General features: G+C 38.4%; 1 protein-coding gene across 6 annotated transcripts in view; it reads right to left on the minus strand.

Annotated features, from left to right (window-relative positions):
• gria2b (glutamate receptor, ionotropic, AMPA 2b) overlaps positions 1-21,787 on the minus strand; it is a 63,687-nt gene that overhangs the window by 21,429 nt on the left and 20,471 nt on the right. For all 6 annotated transcript variants that reach the window (XR_012598385.1, XM_074673389.1, XM_074673390.1 and 3 more), the window contains exon 3: positions 9,089-9,328. Coding sequence is in view for 5 of the 6 variants with exons in the window: in XM_074673389.1 (XP_074529490.1) it covers positions 9,089-9,328 (240 nt within the window). In the remaining variant the exon portion in view is untranslated. The remainder of the gene's footprint in view (positions 1-9,088; positions 9,329-21,787) is intronic.

Genomic DNA, 21,787 nt, shown 5'->3' on the forward strand with positions numbered 1-21,787 from the left:
TAAAATCATTTCTCTGTTTTCTTCCTAATGGTGCATGCAACATTTGGTCTCCTAGAAAGCCTCTGGTCTAGCAGTCTCATCATAGTCCTAAATTTACATGTCTAGCTGCAGGATGCTTATTTTACCTCTTAATGTACAAAGCTGCAGCTTACCATACAAAACACCAACAGAGTAAAATTAACTCAATGGCTGAAGAGATTGTGCCAGCGCAGGCATGGAAAACATAATTTTAACCAGTGTTCAGTAACAAAAGCATGACTGTTTCTTCTTCAGTTTAGTCCCAGTGGTGAAATGGACCTAATCATGAGTAAAAACAGCCAGGAGCAAGTCTTAAAAAATTGATAAGGATCTTAAGAGAGTTTGACATTGTATCTGTTGCGAGGGGCCTTCTGCACTGGGCAAGTTGGTCTTTCACTTGTGATGTAAGAGCTTTCATAATTGATCTCAACAAAAGAGCGCTTTTGTTTCTTTACATGCTACACTCAACTGCTCATTTATGCTTCCCATAAAAACCCATGTGTCACATCTTTTTTTTGAATTTTATTTTTACTTGTCTTTTTATCAGACAAGTAAAAATACACTATGAGAGATTTTACGTTAAATGACTTCTAATTTGTGATTTGGTGGTTTACACAACCTCAATCTCTGATTTTTTTTTCTTCCTAGCTGGTAGCTAGCCAGCTTAAAACACACACAAATGACGTTCAAACCTAAAGAAAAAAAAACAATGTTTCAGAGTTGTTAAAAGTTGTGATTTTGCTTTTAGCAGCACATGTTGCCCCTTCAATGCTAACATTGCTAATGCTAACACAAAGGAAAAAAACACGACTGAAAACAAGCAAAGCCTAAAAAAAACACCGTGGTGACTAGGCAAGCTGTTGATGCAAGTTAAAGTATGGCATTCAAATTCTAAGTCCTTTCCTCACAGAGTATCCTTAAGGTTAGCATCACCTTAAGCTCTTCACCTCACCTCACACAACCCTGCATGTATAATAGCTTGTCTAACAGAGGCTAGCTAGCCAGCTAAAACAAGAACACACAACATTAATTCTGCTCCTCAGTCTCAAGCTATCTGATTTCTTCAACCTGGTGTCCCAACCATGGTAACACTGAATTAATAAATGAGCTCCTTTTAAGACTTAGCTTGCAAACCCACAAACCACTATTATAAAAAAAAAAAAAAAAAAAAAAACATACACAAAGGTGCTAAAACCAGCTGTTTCTTGAACTTTCACTTGAGGCTGGCTCTAAAAATCAAGAAGACTTTTCATTCTCATGTTTGAATGCCCATCTGTACAGCATGTTTACTGGCTAGGTTAGGAAAGTTAGGATTTTTGTTTAAATAGGTTTGAAAAGGCGTGCGTCAGACTTGACAGACAGATTGGACAATTGTATTTGTTGGTAATACTGTACACCAGTTCTTATAAGGTGCTAGTTATATGACTGTCTTTGTCAAACTTGCTGCATGTTAGTCTTCAGAAGATAATAACATTATGGCTCCACAATGATCCCTGTTATTACCTCACAAAAGAAATACTGTGTTGCTGCTGTAAATCAAGCTAACACTAATATCCTCTGTGGTTCATAAAGACATGCTGCACTGAATGATGCATATTCCCCTTGGATATGAATGCCTTATTATCGCTCCTGCCTCAGTGAGACATATGCTATTTATTGGTTAGCAGCCAACATTGTGCCATCCATTCAAACAGGCACAGAGCTATCTGTGACCTCTCATTTCCCCTTAAGTTGCCCTGGATTTAAAAGGTCAAGGAAAGAGTAAGAAGACAGACTAATATGCAAAGCATGATTCGTTATCATACCACAACACAGGAGTGGAAGTACAGCAACACTTCCTTTTCCCCTGTGACAAAATGATTGCCTCTCCACCAGTGATCACATGAGCAGTCTTGACTGTAGAAAGATAATTTCAGGCTCATTGATCAAAAACATCTAAATGTGATGATGTATGTGACGGTATACTTGCATGCATAATATGATGCAAAACTATTTAAATGAGGAAAAGAACGGTTTATAAATAATGCAAAGAGGAAAGCAGCTCATGGCCTACAAATGCGGCTCTATAATGCTCATAATCCCTGTACGTCAAGCTATTGTTTTAATCCCCCTATGGTAAAGGTCCAACATCTTCCCTTCAGGTATATCTGTCCACTCTGCACATGATACATTTAAAGCTTCCCTTCTCTCTAGCTTTGTTGATTGGGGACTCTTGAGCAAAATTTGGAATTTTTTGGATTTGGATAGTGTAGCAGTGGGAGATAAAACTTTTGTTTGCACACTGTTGTTTAAAAGTGAAGTAAAGATGGTCATCTTTTGATAGTCAGGCTCTATAGTTTTAGATTCTTTAAAATCGGTATAACAAGAAGCAAAACCACTAGAAAAATTATTGTTCTGTTTTAAACCATCAGTTAAAGTAAGTAGCTATGGTTTCTTCATCCCACAGAAATAACATAAAATTTAGATGAAGATATAGCTGTCCTTCCGGCACATGCAGCACTTGCACTGGGTTGTGACATTGCATAGATATGCAATGTTAGCCTAGTAGACTCAAGTCAACAGAAAAGCTTTTATAGCTGCCAATTTATTAACTGTAATCAGTGGATATAGAAAATTACAACTACAACTACACATTAAAAAGTTTGCAGGACATTAAATGCTTCAGCCATAGTTTTTGCAACAAGTTCCAACATCAGATTAACAACCTCCCAATTACTGTGGCCATCGAAAGAGAAGACACCCACTGCAGTAAACACTAGGTAGCTCACTGGTTACTGAGTCTTCTAGTTAGTCTCTTGGCATTATTGTACGCTTATCTTTAGTGCAATATCAGTATTTGCACTTATATTTGCATCTTCACTTCATAAAGACTTTTATTATCAATGCCATTTCACTGCAAGAGTTCAATGTTATTCAGCAAAGATGGCAAAAGGGATGGTAAAAGCCCTGAAGACTTCCTAGTTTGTGTCCATTTTGGTGCCCCCTGTGGACAAAAAAATACCTTGTATATCTTTGCAGCTTTTGTACCATACATGCAGTTTTTGTTTTCTTTTTTGATCTCAACCTGCTTTGTGGGAAGATTAATCTGCATGACTCATAGGAAGTCTTAGCACGAGAAAGATAAACTCTGGGCTGTTCTGGCTGAGAGTAGTTCATCACCATACGACTGGAACCTACCCACTGCCAGCAGTTTCAGGCATTAAAAATAAAAAGATAGAAATGCTCAGTCTTGATGCTAGTGGTCTCGTTTGCTTTTGTAGAGTGTTTAATAACCAGGAACTGTTTGTTCTGTTTGAGTTTCCTCTTACTTTAAGATGTAGTTCATAAAGTTGGAGTCAAGGTGCCTTTAATAAAGGTTACAAAGCGTAGGTCTGTGAGGGGTCTCCTCATCACTACTGAATGGACACACCAGCTCTTGCATTGGTATTTAACATTAAAATGTATTTCAGGTGGAATACAAGTGTTGCTTTTATCTGAGTGGTGATGAAAAAAGCAATATTATATAAAATTGAATAAATTGTCTTTATTTCTCTTTTCCTTTCTCCCTTTTTCTTCCATTTTCATCAATCTCAGTCACAGCACTAAAATAACAGTGGTCCTGTGTCAAAATGCACTCCTGAAAGTCTCACTCAGAACATGTCTGCATTCAGCGAGACAAAGGAATGTAATTAAGAGTGCCTCAGAGTGCCTTTCCGCCCACATACATGCATCCATTATCTGAACTGACTTACTGACAACAACTGACAAAGCTGGTGTCGGCTCATCCATTAGTCTCAACGTGCTAATAGAATTCATCATAACCAGTGGCAACTCCATCGCCTGTCCCTCGGCTCTGTCTTTGACTGAGAAACACCCACGCACATCCTTGCATCATTTACCAACCCGCTCAGTCACTTACAATCTCCCTCTGTCTCTCTCGCTGTCTTTCTCCACACTCTGGTTACCATGGGAATGAGTGGCTCACACTGACCTAATTAGACAGCCATGCAATGATGAAATATGCACAACAGGCCCCTTCAGTGGCACCAGGGACGTACAGTAGGAGACAGCAGGTCAGAGCTAGCATTAGCAGGAGGACAATTTAGAACAGCAGGTTGAAAAGTGCCCTCTAGTTTTTAAGAGGGGCACCGTTTAAGTCAGAGCGAGGCTGACGGGGAAGATTAGCAAGGGATTCTGGGAGAGGAGGAATAAGAAAGGATGAGAGCAAGAGTGAAGCTCATGGACTTTTAAGCATTATTAAGACTTAAAGTTGGTAACTGAAATAACTAGTCTCTTTTTTTCCTAATGGCTCAGTGTCACATCATTGGGCAAAACTGTTAATTTTATGTGAAGCCCAAGCCTCCGAATGTGGTTTAGTGTTAAAGGATCATTGAAATCTAACAAACCAGGAAGTTAACAAGGATGATAAGTAGCTTATAAGTGCAAACATTCAGTATGTTAGCATTGCCTGGTTTTACAAGCTTGTTGTAAATGTTTTGCACATGTGGATACAAAGAGTGATATGCTGTTAATTTTGTATTTATCTCAATTTTATTTGATTCCAGCCCTGATCATAAAGCATCTTCAATCAAGGGGCAAAGTCTTTTGTTTGCAGCAACAGCAGTGTGAGTGTGGTGTGTCAAAGCAGCTAACCAAAACAAAAGGGTTTTTATACCAGATGTTAACACCCCCACTTTCAACCCTTTTTTTCAGGACCCTTAACTGACACATTTTTTCAAACAGTCTTTGAGACCAAACTTGTACACCACAGGCAGGATAATCACCATTCATGAACAACACTAATTACAGTGGGATCTGGCACTATAGTTGCATCTTATGCATTTAAGGGGAACCTCAACTGATCCAGATCTACTCTTAGACCATCAAAGTGTCAAATGTGCCGTGAACTGTTGGCAGAGCTACTTCTTGTGTCCTGAAAAATGTCCAAGCTGACTTTTTGGCAGCTTACTCACAGAATAAACCACACTGTAAGCCATGTTGTTCTGCCCATTTTCTGGATGGAAAGAGAAATCCCCTGAAAGGCCCCACCCACAGAAACACAGCCAGGAAATAAAACACTGAATTTTGCTGATGTGACACCTAGAATACAACAAGCAGAGCCACCCGTCACTCAAATGACCAAGCCCTAAATTATGCACGACATTCAGTCTTTATTTGATCCTCCTGTAACCGGCACAAGCACCTCAAGACTTCTTACTTCTGCCCAAAAAACTTGGTATAGCTTACTACCCACAAACATTAAAATGACTTCTTTCCAATGTTTGAAAGGATATCTGAAAACTTTAAAAGTAACAAACTTTTAACATCTCTTTTTTTCTGTAGTGGTTTCATGAAGTATCTTAAAGTCTTGTGTGGTGCTTTTTCATTTTTGAATCTCTCAGTGCCTATCCTCGGACATTTTGGGTAAAGTATTTGTATGTGCTTTGTAAATCAAACTGGGTTAAGTTGATGTTGAGTTGAAGCGGGTGTGAGTACATTGATAGTGTAAACATGACGTGTATAAAGAGCAGACATAGAGCAGCCATGGAAAATACTCAGATTTTCAAGAGAATTTAACAGCTTCAAAGTGCAAAAAAAAGGAGAAAAACTGGAAAGAAAAAAAAAGGAAAAACAAAACACTATTTTCGTTCTACATTGGAGAAGAGGAATGTGTACCATTAGAGCAAAGCATTTCTATGGAAAAAAAAAAAGAGTTAATAGTGTAATCAGATGTTATCGATGCATGAATTCAATTGTTTTGTTGCAACAACCGTGTTGGAAAATAGAGAAATTCAAGAGACTTCCTCTTCAGTGCTGCTTGATCACTCGGTGATGAAAGAGGCCACATTGTTCCATAATGACACAAGTCTCAGAATCACAATCAGCGGATGAAATGAAGTGCATGACACAGCAAAGTGAGACAACACAGAAGCTGTAATCATATTTTTTCTTCACTTAATGCATGAATCTGTTTTATGATATGCAGACACTGTATTAAAAAAATAAGAGGTTGAAAAACTATGCATGGTGTGAAAAGCTGCTCAGACAAAGAGGGAGCGCTTCAGCTAGAAAAAGTATAATTTCTAGACTTCTATCAGTGTGGAATGCAAAAGAAGTCACTGATGAAAGGGATCAAAGAATAGAGATGAAATGGATTTGAATATGAACCAAGTCTGGATATTAAAGTTTAAGGATGGATAATTTTTTATCTCTGACTGTCTTGCAGAAAAACAGTCTGTGATCTTATCCAATTCCAGGTGCACGTGACCTAAAAACACTTTCACTTCGACTCCAAAGTTTTCATGCATTTCATCAGAACAAGGCTGTTCTTTTGCAAAGGGCACAATTTTTTGCTCTTATAATAACTTTTTGTTGACTTAACTGTGCAATCAGATAAGCACTGATTGTTATCATTCAGCACAAACTCTTCCAGTTTTGAGACACAACTAAAAAGCATCTCTTCCCTATCCTCTGGGATTGATTTGTCTGATTGACTGGTTGATGGATCAGGAAGATGGTGATTGACATTAAGTTAGAGCTTGTGACCAGACAGTCATCAGTTTTTATCTACTTTTCAGCTGCATGTGTGTGTTGGTGTGTGCCTGTTCTGTGATTGTGAGTTGGGTTGTTTCTCTGTCTCTGTCTCTCCTCTCAAAAGCACGGTCTACCCTGAGGCTCACAGTACAGGCCTGGAAGCTCCCAGACGTGTTCACCTCAGAAAGTTCAACAGCACAAAGCTGAAGAAGAACATGACGTGAATGCTCAGACAACACCTTGCTTTAAGAATTGTTTCACATAGATGTGTTGCTAACAGTAAAACCTGCCATGGACTCCACTTGGGCTTTGCTGTGGCTGGATAGAAAATAATATTTTTGGTTTAGCTAAGCTGTGGTTTAACACTGCAGTATCTGCTGCTCTGCTGCAGCCCCTACATAGATTGTTGTTGTTATTGTTTTTGATGGTGTTCTTGTCCTACAGCAGTGTTACCTTGGGTTTATAAGGTGCTTTATTTTGCAAAATGTGATTTATAAGATGAACTCTTAAAACTGTAGTAAATATACCAGACTTAGTCAGATCAGCTTGGATTTCTGCTCCTGCTGTGATGTTAAACAATACGATTGGCTATAGTTATTTTTATAACGGTGTTTTGTTTTGTGACTGGCCGTGTGTCCACTTGAGCACATCAGCTTCTGCTTGTGCTGGTATGCAGGGATAGGATCCTCACCTCCAAAAAGATGGTATTTTCTGGAAAAATCTTACCGTTCAAAAACCGCAGTTAAGAACATTCAAAGAAAGTGGTTTTACAGAGGACCAGGGTAAAGTGGCGAAAGCCATTTTAAAGAAAATTCCACATTCACAATGCCAAGTTTTATCACTTCAAAGTCAGTTAATAGCTTTTGAAAAACCAACTGAGCTGTACCTTCAGACCATTTCAGATTCAAAACACGAGAAATAACGACATTATGGCATTTTATACAGAGGACGAAGCTTCAAGAACCGGGCGTCTGCTCTGCCGCCGAAGCAGGCCTGGAAGGTTATATAGTTAAGAAAAGATATCTGCCTCTATGGTTATTAAGTGGCAAGTAGCACTTGTTAGTCAAGTGCCACTTCTTAACCATTTTCTCCCTGGTTATTATCATGTATTCTATATAAATGGTTGTATTGTTAAACCTTAGTGAAGTAGTCATGGGCAAGGTATTGTAGGGTAGCTTGCACTGGAAAAAGCTTTATATTTGCACAGAAGTAACCAAAATGTTCTGGCATATTATTTTCCTCGAACCAATCAGTGAGAATTTCAAAATATCTGCTGTTATCTCCAATTAACACAAGGGTAATACAACAAAACATATGGATCACATGATAAGTAAAGCCTGTGTTTATTCTACAATAGGAACAGTGGCATTGAGTGGTGGAATCAGCATATGGTAATAAAACTTCTGATGATATCTCCCATAACAGGAGTACGAATGAAAGTCATAACTCAATTCAAAAGGGACAGAGAGTAGATTCCTACTGCTCACAAAACCCTCTGCTCCACTTTGTCCTCCAAGTTATTCCACTTTTAGAAACAATGTTCCATGAATACAGTCCATGTTTTACAGACTTTATACCTACTCAGAGCTTTTTGTAACATGTAAGAAATAATGTGTGCTCAAGATGTAATAATCTCAGCTGCTAAAACCCCTGAATGTTTGTCTGTGAAGAGTGTAAACTTTGTCCTAAATTAAAAATGATGTTTCAACAAGGCCACATTGAAAGTTAGTGCTGGTGTTTCTCAAGCAAGCTTGCACTTCTGGCTGTAATGTTAAGAAAGTAGGTCTCAATCTGTATCATGCACACATTATGCAAACACATCACACTTCTATGAACATCAAGGGCTGAAGTCCATATCTGTAGGGTGAATTATGTCTTCATATGTCACGTCACTTTAATGTGTCCCCTCCTCTCTCAATTACATAAATCAGTCTTTTAAATACTAAAGGGGCTATGTTTGAATTAATTTGACAAGCTGTTTGTTGAGAACTAAAATTCCCTTTCACCCCAAATTACCTGGGCTGTGCTTTGTGCATGCAGTGTTTTTTTTTTTTTTTTTTGCATATATCAGACATTTATCCTGACTGGAGCAGCTTGAGAACAATCTTTGATTGCATTTGAAAAAAATAATAATAAATAAAAAAAAACCTGCAATTTTAATCAAGTCAAAAATAATTGGCTGTGTTAAATATGCAGCTATGGCCTCATATGTACTTCATTAGATTCTGTCATGCTTTTCCAATCCAATTTCCAGAGGAAGCTCATCAAAAGATGACAACAGCTGCACATTTTTTTCTGGTGATTAAATGATGCAGGTATTAAGAGAGGAACAGATGATCAGAGATGCTGAAGCAGGAACATGGCAGAAAGTATGTGCTGGATAGTGTTTTTGCACTATTGCACAGTTACATAATGTGGAAATATGAGTTCCTAATACTTAAATTCTGAATTGTTGATGTCACTGTGAAAGTATCTGATGCAGTTGTATTGTGGTTATGTATTGTTGTGTAGCTGTTTGCGTACCCAGGCATTGTCTCCCTTTCACACCCTCACTTACCACGATCACTGTCGTACAGGTAGGCAAACTTGTCCCACTTGTAGTACTCGATAAGGCTGAGCAGAGGCCCCTTGATATCAGGCCTCATCTGGATGATAAACTGCTGATTCCCATCCAGAGGGAAGCTGGGTGTTATGAAAGAGACATGGAGTGTCCCACAGAAAGACGTGATGGTGTTGACTGACTTCTTGTCGTAGAATCCGAAAATGGCGTACACTCCTCTGGAGAACTGTGAACAGACTGAAGCAGAGGAAAGAGGCTTGTTAAGGCGTGTGATGGATGTATAGTTGTATAACTGGGACTATTTTGTCAAAGTAATCACATTTTTCCATTTTGAAACACTCTCTCCTGACATTTACTTGTGATACTTCCACTGCTCTTTGCTGTGACTCCTGACAGTGTTTATATACCTTTATTACTATATCCTTTAGTGCACATTTGAGCTGCACACAAACATTAAGGGGCGTCACTCCCAGTTTGTCCTTGGCTTGATGAATGGATAGCTTTCTATAAGCTCTGCCAGGGGAGTGCTTGGGCTGAACACTGATAGATCCACTGTACGCCAGTCACTGTATTAAACTTTAATGAGTGGCCTTATGACTTTTTGATACAGTGGGAATGCACAGTGTTAAATGAGAGTTGACTATTCACTGAAACTGCACATCAATTCTTTATATGGGATATCCATGTGTGCTGTGCCATGATATGTTGTAATAGTACTGTCATGTTTGATTTCTGCTCAAGCTTAAAACCATCCCCAGCTTTTCTTATTAGAGCAGAGCACACAGAGAGCTGTGCACTGCTAGAGTAACAGCTGCTTTAACCTCAACATAATCATGCATTAGGGCTTTTACGAAAGGTATGCTACTCAAATATTATCAAGCTCATATTAAAATGTTCAGGAAACCATAAAGAGATATCACACACATTAGTGTTATTTCAATTCTATCAAAACTAAGTCTTGATTTTTTCTTTTTTTTTTTTTTTGTCCTCATGCAGAAATGTATCGCTTTATAATGCACTGAGTCCCTACAACCCACAGGTTGTGATTTAATGCAGTAACCTCTTCCCAGACGTGAGGTATGAAGCCAGAACAAAAGGGATTAAAACTGCAGTTCCTCAAGTGTCCATTTAGAGCTGGCCTTGGGACTACTGTACAGCACTTACACACTCATTCAAAAAAGCAAAAAATAAACTCACACATGTCCAAATTAAATCAATGATTTTGGTTGCATTAACTCATTTCTCTTTTAGATCATACCCTACAAAGGTTGAATGAGATTTGCATAATTAGTGCCATGGCTGACTTGACTGACAAGTCCAGTTGGTAAGGAGACAAAGGGAGACTAAAGGAGACTAGAGGCTTTCCTCAAGGCCATCTCCTTGTAGTTAGGTCTGCCAAAGGTTAGGTTGAGTTAGCACTTAAGATATGACCACCACTATCAGTAGGCTCCAGAAAAGGATTTGTCGTCAAACATCAAACTGACTAACAAAATGACAACAAATAATGTGTTTGATTTACATTTCTATACAGTAAAAAAATGAAAAAAAAATCATATATATATATATATATATATATATATATATATATATATATATATATATATATATATATATATATATATATATATATATATATATATATATATATATATATATATATATATGTGTGTGTGTGTGTGTGTGTGTGTCTGTCTGTCTGTCTGTCTGTCTGTCTGTCTGTCTGTCAAGCTGTCTCTTTTAACAAGTTGGAATGGAATAGTTTTCTTATAAGAGCATGTGTTGAGCTTAGAGTATATATTTTCTGTAATACATTTTCCTTGTTCTCCATCGATTCCCATGTAATGATCCTTTAAGGGCAAACAACAGACATTTCTGATGACTTCATGAGTTTCTTCAGATTATTCGTATTTCACACACATGTTGTTGACTCTGCAGGTTCCCTTTTGTTTAATAATTCATGCTCCATACTCAGGTACATACTGTAACATACATTTGCTGGCCTCTTTTATTCATTATGCACAGAGCAGAGAAGGGCATTGTGGACTGAAGGTAAACATGACCGTCTCAGTAATCCTGAGGTTGCAGGCTGTTTCTCAAACATTGTCAGCAGATTGGCATGTAGCTTGTAAATGTGTATCGATCAAATGTGAGTTAATCAGGCTTATTGACTTAGACTTACGTGTCCTCCAATGTAATTTAACTAATGAGTCATTTCCTTTTTCACTGTATAACCAGGATTTCTTGCTGACAAAGGGAGCTGGAGACCATACGTCAGATATTAGAGAGCTTGGTCTAAGTGCTGTAGGCATCCTGCCACTTCTGCACTGACTGTAACAGCTTTCATTGATGAAATGTTTGCATGCTGGGGAGCAGAAAGAGTCACTGCTGTGGTCTTGGTAGCATGGGAAAGAAGGAATACTATCAGAAGATTTACACAGAATCTCTGCTCCTCAGTCTCTGTTCAGAAAGGCTTTTTGGGAAAGATTTATTCCTTACTCCTTTAATGTTTTACACACACTGAGTGCTCTTTACAGCCACTTTCTTGTACTGTTAAGCACAGAGCAGCTTCATTAGGGAAGTTTGGGTCGAAATTACTAGCAGCTCATTAAAGTTTTTCCTCTGGTGAATGAATCGGGTAGGCTGCAGTTTTCAGTCTTCATCTCGCACTTAGTCCCTGCTGAAAAGACAGGCTCACTTGGTCCATGCAAACTTACATTAAATTCCTCCATTCTCCAAAAGAGCTATGAGGTTGGAGGAGTTATTTGGGACACACTTGGTTCCTGATTTAAAAGTCCAATCTATTTTCTGCACAGACAATGGTACAGTGTGTGTCAGCACTCCAAAGGCCTGAGTGGACTTGGGGTACAAAGGAGTTTGTGTGTAACCTGGTTTTCTGCATGGGCCTGAGCGTCTAAAATTTTTGGCCAATGCTTTGATAGCTGATAAATTCTTTCACCAAAAGCTTGTGACTTTCATATGTACTGTATCGTATCATACTGTACAGTGTTAAATTGTGTCATAGCTTATAAAACTGTGTCATGCAATACCCTATCGTTCCATGGCTTTTTGTGGTTTCATATTGGTTTGTGTCACAATTTCAGTTTGTACAGTATTTTAATACTGCATTATATCATGTTATTTCTTATCATGACGTGTAAATTTGTTTGATAAAGTATTTGACAGAATTGTTAGTGTTGATTAGAAACATATACTAATGTTTTGGTAGCATCATATTTTTTTTTAGCATTATTTACCTGAATATTGCATATTATTACATGTTGAGACAAAACCATAGACTGTATAAAATATGTATAATATACAAACAGCAACTTTTAGCACTTCCACAAAGGCTTCATTTTTCTAAACCAGATATTGCCCCTTGGACAAAACATATCATAAAATAGCACGTCACAATTTAACCTAGCATTACATTATGCATCTTAACATGACATATCATAACATGATTTATGCCGTTACATAATGCAAGTTACTCTGCAGTTCCCACTGCAATCAAGGGCTGTTTACACGACAATGGTTTTGGGGTGACACACAAAAGTTTTGTGGCATTTCGGCCTCGCGTTTCCATGGATACAGCATTTCAGCTGACCTAAAACGCAAACTTTTGAAAACACCTCCAATGTGGAATGTTTCTGAAATGCTACCAACACCTTGCTGTGTAAACAGTAAGCCAGCGTTTGCAGTGGAAACACTGACGCCATGCTCTGCGCAAGCATATACAACAGGACAACAGTATCGTTGTTACGATTGTCGCAGACCACTGTGTTGTGCTTGTGCTGCACATTCTGCTGAATCTGCTGACTGTCTTTCAACAAAATGTGCATCTGTTGCTCCACTTCTGCACTTAGTATTCACCAATACACCAGATGATCAGCTCAGCTCTACTTTATATCATTGGAGATCTCCCCAAAGCAGCTTCTGGACAAGACAGTTATAGCGCCAACTACAGGCCTGGCATGCTTACTACAACATTTTCAGTCCCTTGGCGTTTCTGTGTAACCTCAGATTTTTTCACTGCATTTTAGCGTTTTCAGATGAAACACTGTTGTGTAAACGGGGCCTCAGTAGTATTTAGGACTGAGTGTTTTTGCACAATTTAGCGATAATTTACATGTAACAACCAAAATAAGAAAAGTTGCAACATAATAAAGATTGACTGAAAAATAATTTAACAATTGCCAGAAAGAAGTTTCATTCTGCCCTCTCTGGGGGTCAAATGTATTTCCTTCCTACATTGTTTTCTTTTAAGAGACTATTGTCAGTAACTTATAGTAAAGTTTCAGTGCACAAACACACCCACAAGTTTACTTCCATATGGCTGCTAACCACCAGCAGAGACGTGGTTCAAGGGCTAAGTAGACTTCACTTTAATGAAAATAATCAATGATAATTACCCACTGCTGTTTAATTCATACTCATCTGCTACTTTTCTAAATCAGCTATCCCTCAGCAAGTGAGCCCAAATGTTCAGGAGTGGGCCGACTGTTCTACTTGAGTGAACCAGGCAGAGTTTTTCAGAGCAGTGAGTGTTACTTATACACTTCATAGACCAATTTTCATCTTTTCCTGGGATTTTAGAACTTTTCACTGCAGACTCAAAGGCTTCATCCTTTGGGTTACTTCAGCCCACGCTGCCTTTTCCCCTCAGAGTTCAAAACACGTTGAACTTGATAAGAAAGGGATGAAATATGCAGGGGCAAGGCCAGCTTTCATCCATTGCCAGTAATCATGTGCTTCTAAAATCTTCAAGATCCATCCAGTTGAGCAAATAAATGTACACCACATTTACCCGGGATGAACCTTTAACATCAGTCTGATCACCTCTGTCAGTCTGAGGAGGTGCTTCAAATCGCTTTAGCAGACAACAGTGGCTGGAGACGTGGTCACAGAGAGATCAGAGAGCACTAATCTAATTTCACTTTTGTCTTATTGGAGCTAATAGAACCCAAAGTGTCTGTCATCTGTTAGCTGTCACAGTCTAATAGGAAAATTATTCTGGACAATTAGGTGAAGAAGAGAGAAAAATCCTCAGACAAGGATGAGGAGGAGTTGGAGGTCGTATGTTGAGCAAGTCATGACACTCTTTAATGAGTAATTCATGACTGGACCGAGCACAAGCCTGGAGCAAATGACAGTAGAGCATGAACACTTTTATTTCAATTTACTTTTTAAATAGTCACACTTTGTAATCTCAAAATATTTGCCTCCAACTGTACAGTGGAGGCAACAGTAGGTAACAGTGTCATGTTTTGTTCTCCTGTGAGTCCTGTGTGTATTCTATACTGTTATAGTCATATGCTGACATTAAAATTAAATCTAGTTCATCTGCATTTTGCTATTTTAGCTAGCAAAGCTCAAATGGAGTTTTTCTATCTAAAACATCACTTCAGCAGACTCTGCCATGAGTTCAAAATATTTATTTCAAAGGAAAATATCTGTGGACAAAATCTTCTCCTGCTTGTTAACGTACCTATCACTGGCAGACTTTCCAAGCAGCAGGTTTGTGCTACATATCAAAGCACCTCTCTCAAGGCAAATTAAGCCTGACCACACACAGTTAATTTCAATTTAAAGAAATAGCACATCAGAAGAAGAATGGTTCTTTTACAAAACCAGTTAAAAACTCTTTACAGAGCTTTTAAAGAAGCTCACCATCCAGCCATCATTCGGATTGAAAGTAAGACAGAGCAGTGTCACTCTGGTAATAAGTGAGTAGTTTCAAGATGGTATCACACTGATGGTATAGTACTACGCAGATAAAAATCAAGAGACTGCCCCAATGCTTAATCGAACCACCATTGCTCATTGAATTACAAGCCAGGGACACTTTATTCCACTTAATTAGGTTCTGATTTGAAACAAACAAAACTGAGTAACTTGAAGTATTTTGCATTGAGCATCAGAACGTTTCCCAACAGCAGTGCTAATGACTGGTGGAGAATGTTAAAATACAGTAAAGCTGTGACTAAAAGTAAATATGAGTCCTGTAAATAATGGCAACTAATAGTTTCCGGAGATAGAAAAATGGAATACTGTTGTTAAAAATAACCCTTCAACCTTTTTTATTTAAAGAAAAAGAAGGTAAGAAAAGAAAAGTGATGGTCGAAATAAAAAAAGGTCATAAAATGACACTAATACATCTTTCTGGTTTCATGTTTGAGCCTTTATCTGCCCTAACCCCCAGCTTTTCATCCTGTATTCACACATGAACAAATCTCTGAATAACTGCCTGAATATTTTGGCTTGGCTGCTTGTGTGAACACACAAACAACAAAAGAGCAACATGTAATGCGTGAATCAAAACCCCTGAAGCTACAGAAGGAGGGTTATTTAAAAGACACAAAGATGTCTGCACAGCCGCTGGTTTACACATAGTATTTTTATAAATCTGAAAAGCTGACATTATAGAGCAGATTTTATACTAGATGCCCACTGGATCAATGGGAGTGTTACATCGGGCCCTAAATCTGGCTTTAAATTTTTCTGTGTGTGACTAGCCTGAGCCTGGCATCATGTTGCTGACTTCACACTGTGGCTTTCCCAGCATGCATTTGATTTCTTGTCTTACCCCCTGAAACGTATCCCCCTCCCTCAGACATCCATCAGCTGTCTTGTCTAGCAGGGAAGACCTGTTTGAAAAACTATGGTAAAGTTTGGAGGGACAGCTCTGAAAGATTGCTAGAAGTTTACTGGTGTGCATATGCAAAGTGAAATCTGGTGAAATAAATGTCTCTTCTTTGTAGTTTTAAGCCATATTTTCTGCTGCAAAGCATGGCCATGATAGGATGTAAAGCTATCTGTCTGACAAAGCTCATCTTTTGCTCTTTAAAGAAATAGAACATCCGCCATGATCATGAAACAACTGAGCAAAAAAAAAAAAGAAAACACTTAATGCTTGCCACCCTCTGAAGCTAATAGAGCTGTAGAGTTTCCTTCTGTCTTTGTGTCAAGTAAACCCATTGTCATGTTTCTAAGTCTTCCTTTGCTGACTCGCTTTCTCTCGGGTGATTTTGCTGAGTCTGCCCAGGATTAAATCTGCTCTGAGCTCATACTTAGAGTCTGAACATCCTCATGACTGTGCTACAGCCATAGCCAGACAGAAGAACATGTCACTAAGTATGTTAATTCACAACAGAGGCAGCACATTACCCGTTTCTTTCCTCCATGCAGCCACTGTTTAAGAAATGTGACTGTAAAAATGAAGTCCTACAGTTTTTGGTTTAGGCATCTCTCTGTGTCAGAAATTTTAATTAACTAAGAAAAGCCAGCTACAAACAGAAACTTTCAGAAATAGTGAGGGCTGAGGAAAAAGCCATTAAGCCTCTGTCACATCTGACTGCTCCTGAATGAAACCAGGGAGTTTTTGCCCTCAGAAATCTCCCTCTAAACACAGAAAGAAACAGAGGACTGGGGAAATCTTTTACCAGTGTTGATGAGGTTACTCTAATTAGGTACCATGAGCAAAATGTTGAAACAAATCTTATTATTACTCACCGCTGGGTCTGTAAGCTGTGGTATGGACCGAGTTCTGCCTTTACAAGCAGAAATAATATTTCTGCTTGTAGAAGATAAAATAGAGGCAAAGACCGAGTTCTCGCTGACTCTGGGAATGTTCAAATGAGATAACACGCTGTTGACTTGAGGGACTTGTAATCCCAACATTGTAGTTACAGACAACAGTGTGTAGCACATTGTATACAACATGTGCATACTGATTTGGCTGTGAGGGTATGTGAGCTGTTTTGGCTAAAATAAAAAAAAAAAAACCTCTTGAAGGTTTTGAATTGATGTATCTCGTAGGGCTGCTTTGGCCCTGTGTCAAGAGGCTGTGGCCTTTTTCCACATACCATTCCTCATTCTCTCATCCTCACCCTATCCACTCTCCTCCTCTCTCAACAAACGCATGAAAGCTTTTGGAAGCATTCCCAAGACCTGCTGTATAAATGAAAAACAACGTAGAGAGAGTAGTTTTTGGGAATGTCACTGTATATTTTGGATGTATTTAAAAAAGTTAGCTTACAAACAAAAAGCCACATACCTTGTTTGACTTTTGTAAAGCTTTTTGGATACACTGCAAAGCTAAAATCTAGTCATTTTTGTCTGACTTTGGGTCAAAACTTCTATATGAGGCACTTGAAACCTATACATACATACCAATCTTATTATAAGATATTACAAGCCAAACACAGAGGTCAAAATAAGAAAATTTGCCATCAGCCCAGTAGAAAAGAACACGCTTGAAAGTAAAAACCAGCACAATTACATGCAGCTAAACATGGGTTGGAGTTTGTGGGTAAACTATGTCAATCAGACTTTCTGACAGTCGCTAAAGTTAGCAGAGGTAACCAGCCTTTAGCCCACTGAGATTACTCTCCACATGCCTGTCTTAGTGTCTTGACTTTTTAGGTCAAAGTGGCTTATATTAGAGTATCTGCAGTTTAAACATTTATTGACTTTTGAGTGAGATTTAAGTTTTTTGGGGGGCTTTTCATCTTGTCCCCGATGAAGTTATGTGAAAATTTTAAATAATGCAAAAGAGACTTGGTTATGCTCTGAATGACAAGAAAACAATAGGTACTCCAACTTCTGTAGTTATAGACGGTACAAGTGATGTAGAGGAAGAGATTAAAGTAAGTAGAGTCAGTCTTTTTTGTTTTGTTTATTACTTTTCCCTTTAACTTTCCATAGTTCTTAAACAGTTTCACATTTTCAGTTTTCATTATTTCACATCTTGGTTTGCTGCTGGATAGTTTTAATGGCACTTTAACTTTTAGAAAATTGGAAATGATTCATGAAGACAGTCAATATCACTAAGACAGTAGAAAAAAGAAGTTTTCTGTCATATAACCACCAACATTTAACAAAATGATTTTGATTGACAGTCCCTTAGCCGTGCTTTTAATGTTAAGAATGTAGCTGCATAAAAAGGAAAAAGTAGGGTAATCAATTTCTGATCCTTTTGTTGATACTAAAGTTAGGGTTGACTGATAAAGGCGTTTTTAATCTGTGTTTAAACTTCAGAAGTTGTCCAATCAGTTCTGGCATCAGAGGTTGATTAGTCTTCATTAGACTTTCTGTGGTCATCAGAAGGTCCTAATCACCTCATTATCGGCCCACGTTAAATTTATCGCAGCAGTGACTCTGGCACCCAGCATCACCTTCAGAAGAGAAGGTGCTCCCTCTGAATTATATTTAGCCGTCCCAATTAGCTGACCTCGTTTTCACCACCATGCCACTGAAGGCATCTCCTCCACTGTTTACATCACTTCTCTGTCACTGATCAAAGATGAAGCCTGCTTACATTATCAGCTAATAACGAGCATCCAGTTTGAGCTGATACCTAATAAGCCTTCCATCAGAGTGAAACTTAATGAGAGAATGAGGGGAAGTTAAAATAAACACTCTTTATTCTGCACATGCACTTGGTTTGATCCTCCACAATGAGACCCCAATTTATACCAAAGTTTGATCAGAATAAAAAGACTGAAGAGTTATTAATTTTGTGGTACTTTGCGTAAATTTGGAAATAATAAATGCTATACAAACATGTTGTTCTTCCCCAGTGTTACAGCTTTTATGAAACTTTAGCAATCCAATTAGTGAGAGCAATGCATGATTACAGTATTATAAAATGTCAAATTTAGGCATAACAAGCAGGAAAATGTCAAACTGCAACTTAATGTAATAGATGCAGTGATCAGAGTCATGTTAAATCAGCAGAGGACAGGAGAACAACACAGACCAACTGCATCAACAAAATGATGAATCATTTTAACACTCACTCTAACACACACACACACCACGTCACTGTGCTGGTGATGATCATCTGCAGTCCAGTCACAGCTAACGGAGCTGCCTGTTAGATATCTCACCCTCTCCGACACGCCTGTTCTCACCACAAAGAAAAGCCCGCTGGACGTACAGGATTTTATGTAAAACTGAACGGCCACCAGCTGGCAGGCAGCCTGACACCAATGTTCATGATATAGTTCCTGCACCGCTACATTCTGACCTTGTATATCAACAAAACACTGTATGCCGTCCAAAACATCTCATATGACTCATTGCAAAAATTATGGGATTTCTGAATAGCCACTCAATGCTAATGAAAAAGAAAACAAGATGCTGTTAGATGAGAGGTCTTTTTTGTTTTGTTTTTGTTTTGTTTTATTGCTAACAAAATTTACGTCAAATATCAGTTAATTTTGGATTTGGATCAGCCAATTAAAAGATGAAGCACTTTGTCCTCAGGAGGTGCCAAAACCTACATAAACAGAAAGTTCCACACAGGAGCTTCATGGAAATGACTCATAGGAAAGTTACATAACAGAACTGACACTACTTCAAAGTTAGCATACAAAAAAAACAGAACTTTTTTGCTTGTTATCTTAATTAGTTTAGCTTGACTCCTAATTAAAACTTGTTTGTTGGGATAAAAAAGCTGGTCTGGCCCAGTGAGGGCATCTCAACAACACTTTTTTTTTTTTTTAACTGTGAACAGACACACCAAAATCGACAGTCTTTGACAAAATAACTCAACTGATGGGCAAAATCCCCTTTTCATTGGTGGAGAAAACAGACAAAACATGATGAAACTCTTGTAAACTGGAAAATAAATAAATTTGTTTGCCATTCAGGGCAGTGTTACCTCTGCTATTATAAAGGGGGTGAGGGGTGGCCAATTGCCCCCAACGGAGACTTCCACCTCCCTGGAAGCCAAGCTAATCTTATTTTCCATATAAAACCAGATCACAGCAGAAGTATATTATGGTCACCTCTCTCTTAGATTGGGTCTGTACCTTTTTTTTCTTAACTTAACAGACCAAATAAGTTAATGTTATTTATCTGACTTACATGATGGGATGTCATTTGTACATTGTTGGGTTCACATTTCTCCTTGTACTCATTTGGGCATGGCGAAGTTTTGCCCCGACACATTCACAGAAAACACAAGCCCGTGCACGCGTTTACACACACAGACAAGCACATTCCATATAGCAAACAGAGAGCTGGAAAAACCACCACAAAAACATCTCCCAGCACCTTCCATGTGAAAATGCAACACTTACTTTCCTGCCCTTGAAATGCCCACTGTGGACGCCCCCCCCCCCCCCCCCCCCCAAAAAAAAAAAAAATTTTATATATATATATATATATATATATATATATATATATATATATATATATATATATATATATATATATATATATATATATATATATATATATATATATATATATAAATAAATAAATACATTAATCGAATAATTAATTAAAAAATTAAAACATGAAATAAAAATTAGAAAAATAAAATGAAAAGAAAAGAAAAGTTGTAAATCAAGGGAAAAAACTGCAGTATGTGTTTGGTTAATAGAATGTGATAATGGTGGCCAAAGCTTCCACCAAGGTAATCTGAAGTGAAGAAGTCCTGTAAAGTCTCCTTTAAAATGTTATATTTTGAAAGGCACCATTCAAGTTGTCTTTCCACTGACTAATTAAGTCCTTACTCTGTGTTAAACTTTGCAGATTCTCTTTTCTATCTCATTTCACCTCTGCCTCTAAAACAGCGACAGCCTTCCTCTACCTTTCAAACATTTCAAGAACAACATGTTTGAGCTCTCCTGGGTATTCGCCACCATTTAGGACCTTTCAGATTCCCCTGTCTGCCTCACCATGCTGTGGGTAAATCCAGGACAACTCAAAGATGTCTCTAAATCCAGTCACTTGATGTCTCCCTTTATGTTCTTTTCATATCAGACTCTTTACTTTCAGTATTTGCTCTCTTATCATCACACCTCTGAAATAGAAAACGGACAGAGATGTTTTTGACTTGAGGCGCTGACATGAGAACAATTTGGAGACTTTCATCTTGTCTCCTCATCTCAATTAAATTTCTGTTTCGCTCTCAGCTTGATTCCTATTCACACATTTCCCAGAGGACTTCTGTAGGTTAACAGATTTTAAAAACTTAATATGATCTATCAGGCTCCAACCTGCGCTAAGACTTCAAGGAAAACAAAACGCTTATCAATCAGCTGTGAAATACATGAAGCACAAGCAGCGTTTCGTAACTTGTTAAAGCTTCGTCTGCAGCTGCTGATCTGCTTTCATTGCCCCTGTAGACAGTTGCTAGGGTAACACACTTCAGCCATGTTCCCTTTTTCTACCCAGCAGAATATACTCATTTTAAAACATGATTTTGTGCAGCTGAAAATGAGGTTTCACAGCTAGTGAGGAAAGAGTTGAAATTGGAAGAATTCCTGCCCCACTTGTTCCTCAGAATGACCAGAAATCAAACATGATGTAACATCACTTTGGATTCAGAGACACTTATTATACTTAAATAAGCAGGCTGACAAAACTGGGAGCCATTATGTGTAGTTTTTCTGATGGTGAGAAAGGTATAAGAGATCTCTGTTGCCGTGGAAACAGCTTTCAGTCTTGCTTTGGAGAGGCAGATCGAGAAGACTTCTGGGAGGTGTCACTGTGGGCCAGCAAGGCACTCTGGGAAGTGTTTTTGTCCGCCTTTGAGCAGTTCTTCCGGCAGCTGGTCTCTATACGAACAGTGCCGCTCAGTTCTTATCAACTTCTGACCCCCTCCTCCCTCTTCCCCTCCTCCTCCTCTCCCATCATGCACCCGAGTTTTCTGTGTCTCTCTGTCTCCCTCCTCTTGCTCCC

Source organism: Halichoeres trimaculatus, unplaced genomic scaffold (genome assembly GCF_033239565.1).
Source record: "Halichoeres trimaculatus isolate MK-OKI-2021-1 unplaced genomic scaffold, fHalTri1.1 fHalTri1_scaffold_7, whole genome shotgun sequence".
NCBI classification, from domain to species: Eukaryota; Metazoa; Chordata; class Actinopteri; order Labriformes; family Labridae; genus Halichoeres; species Halichoeres trimaculatus.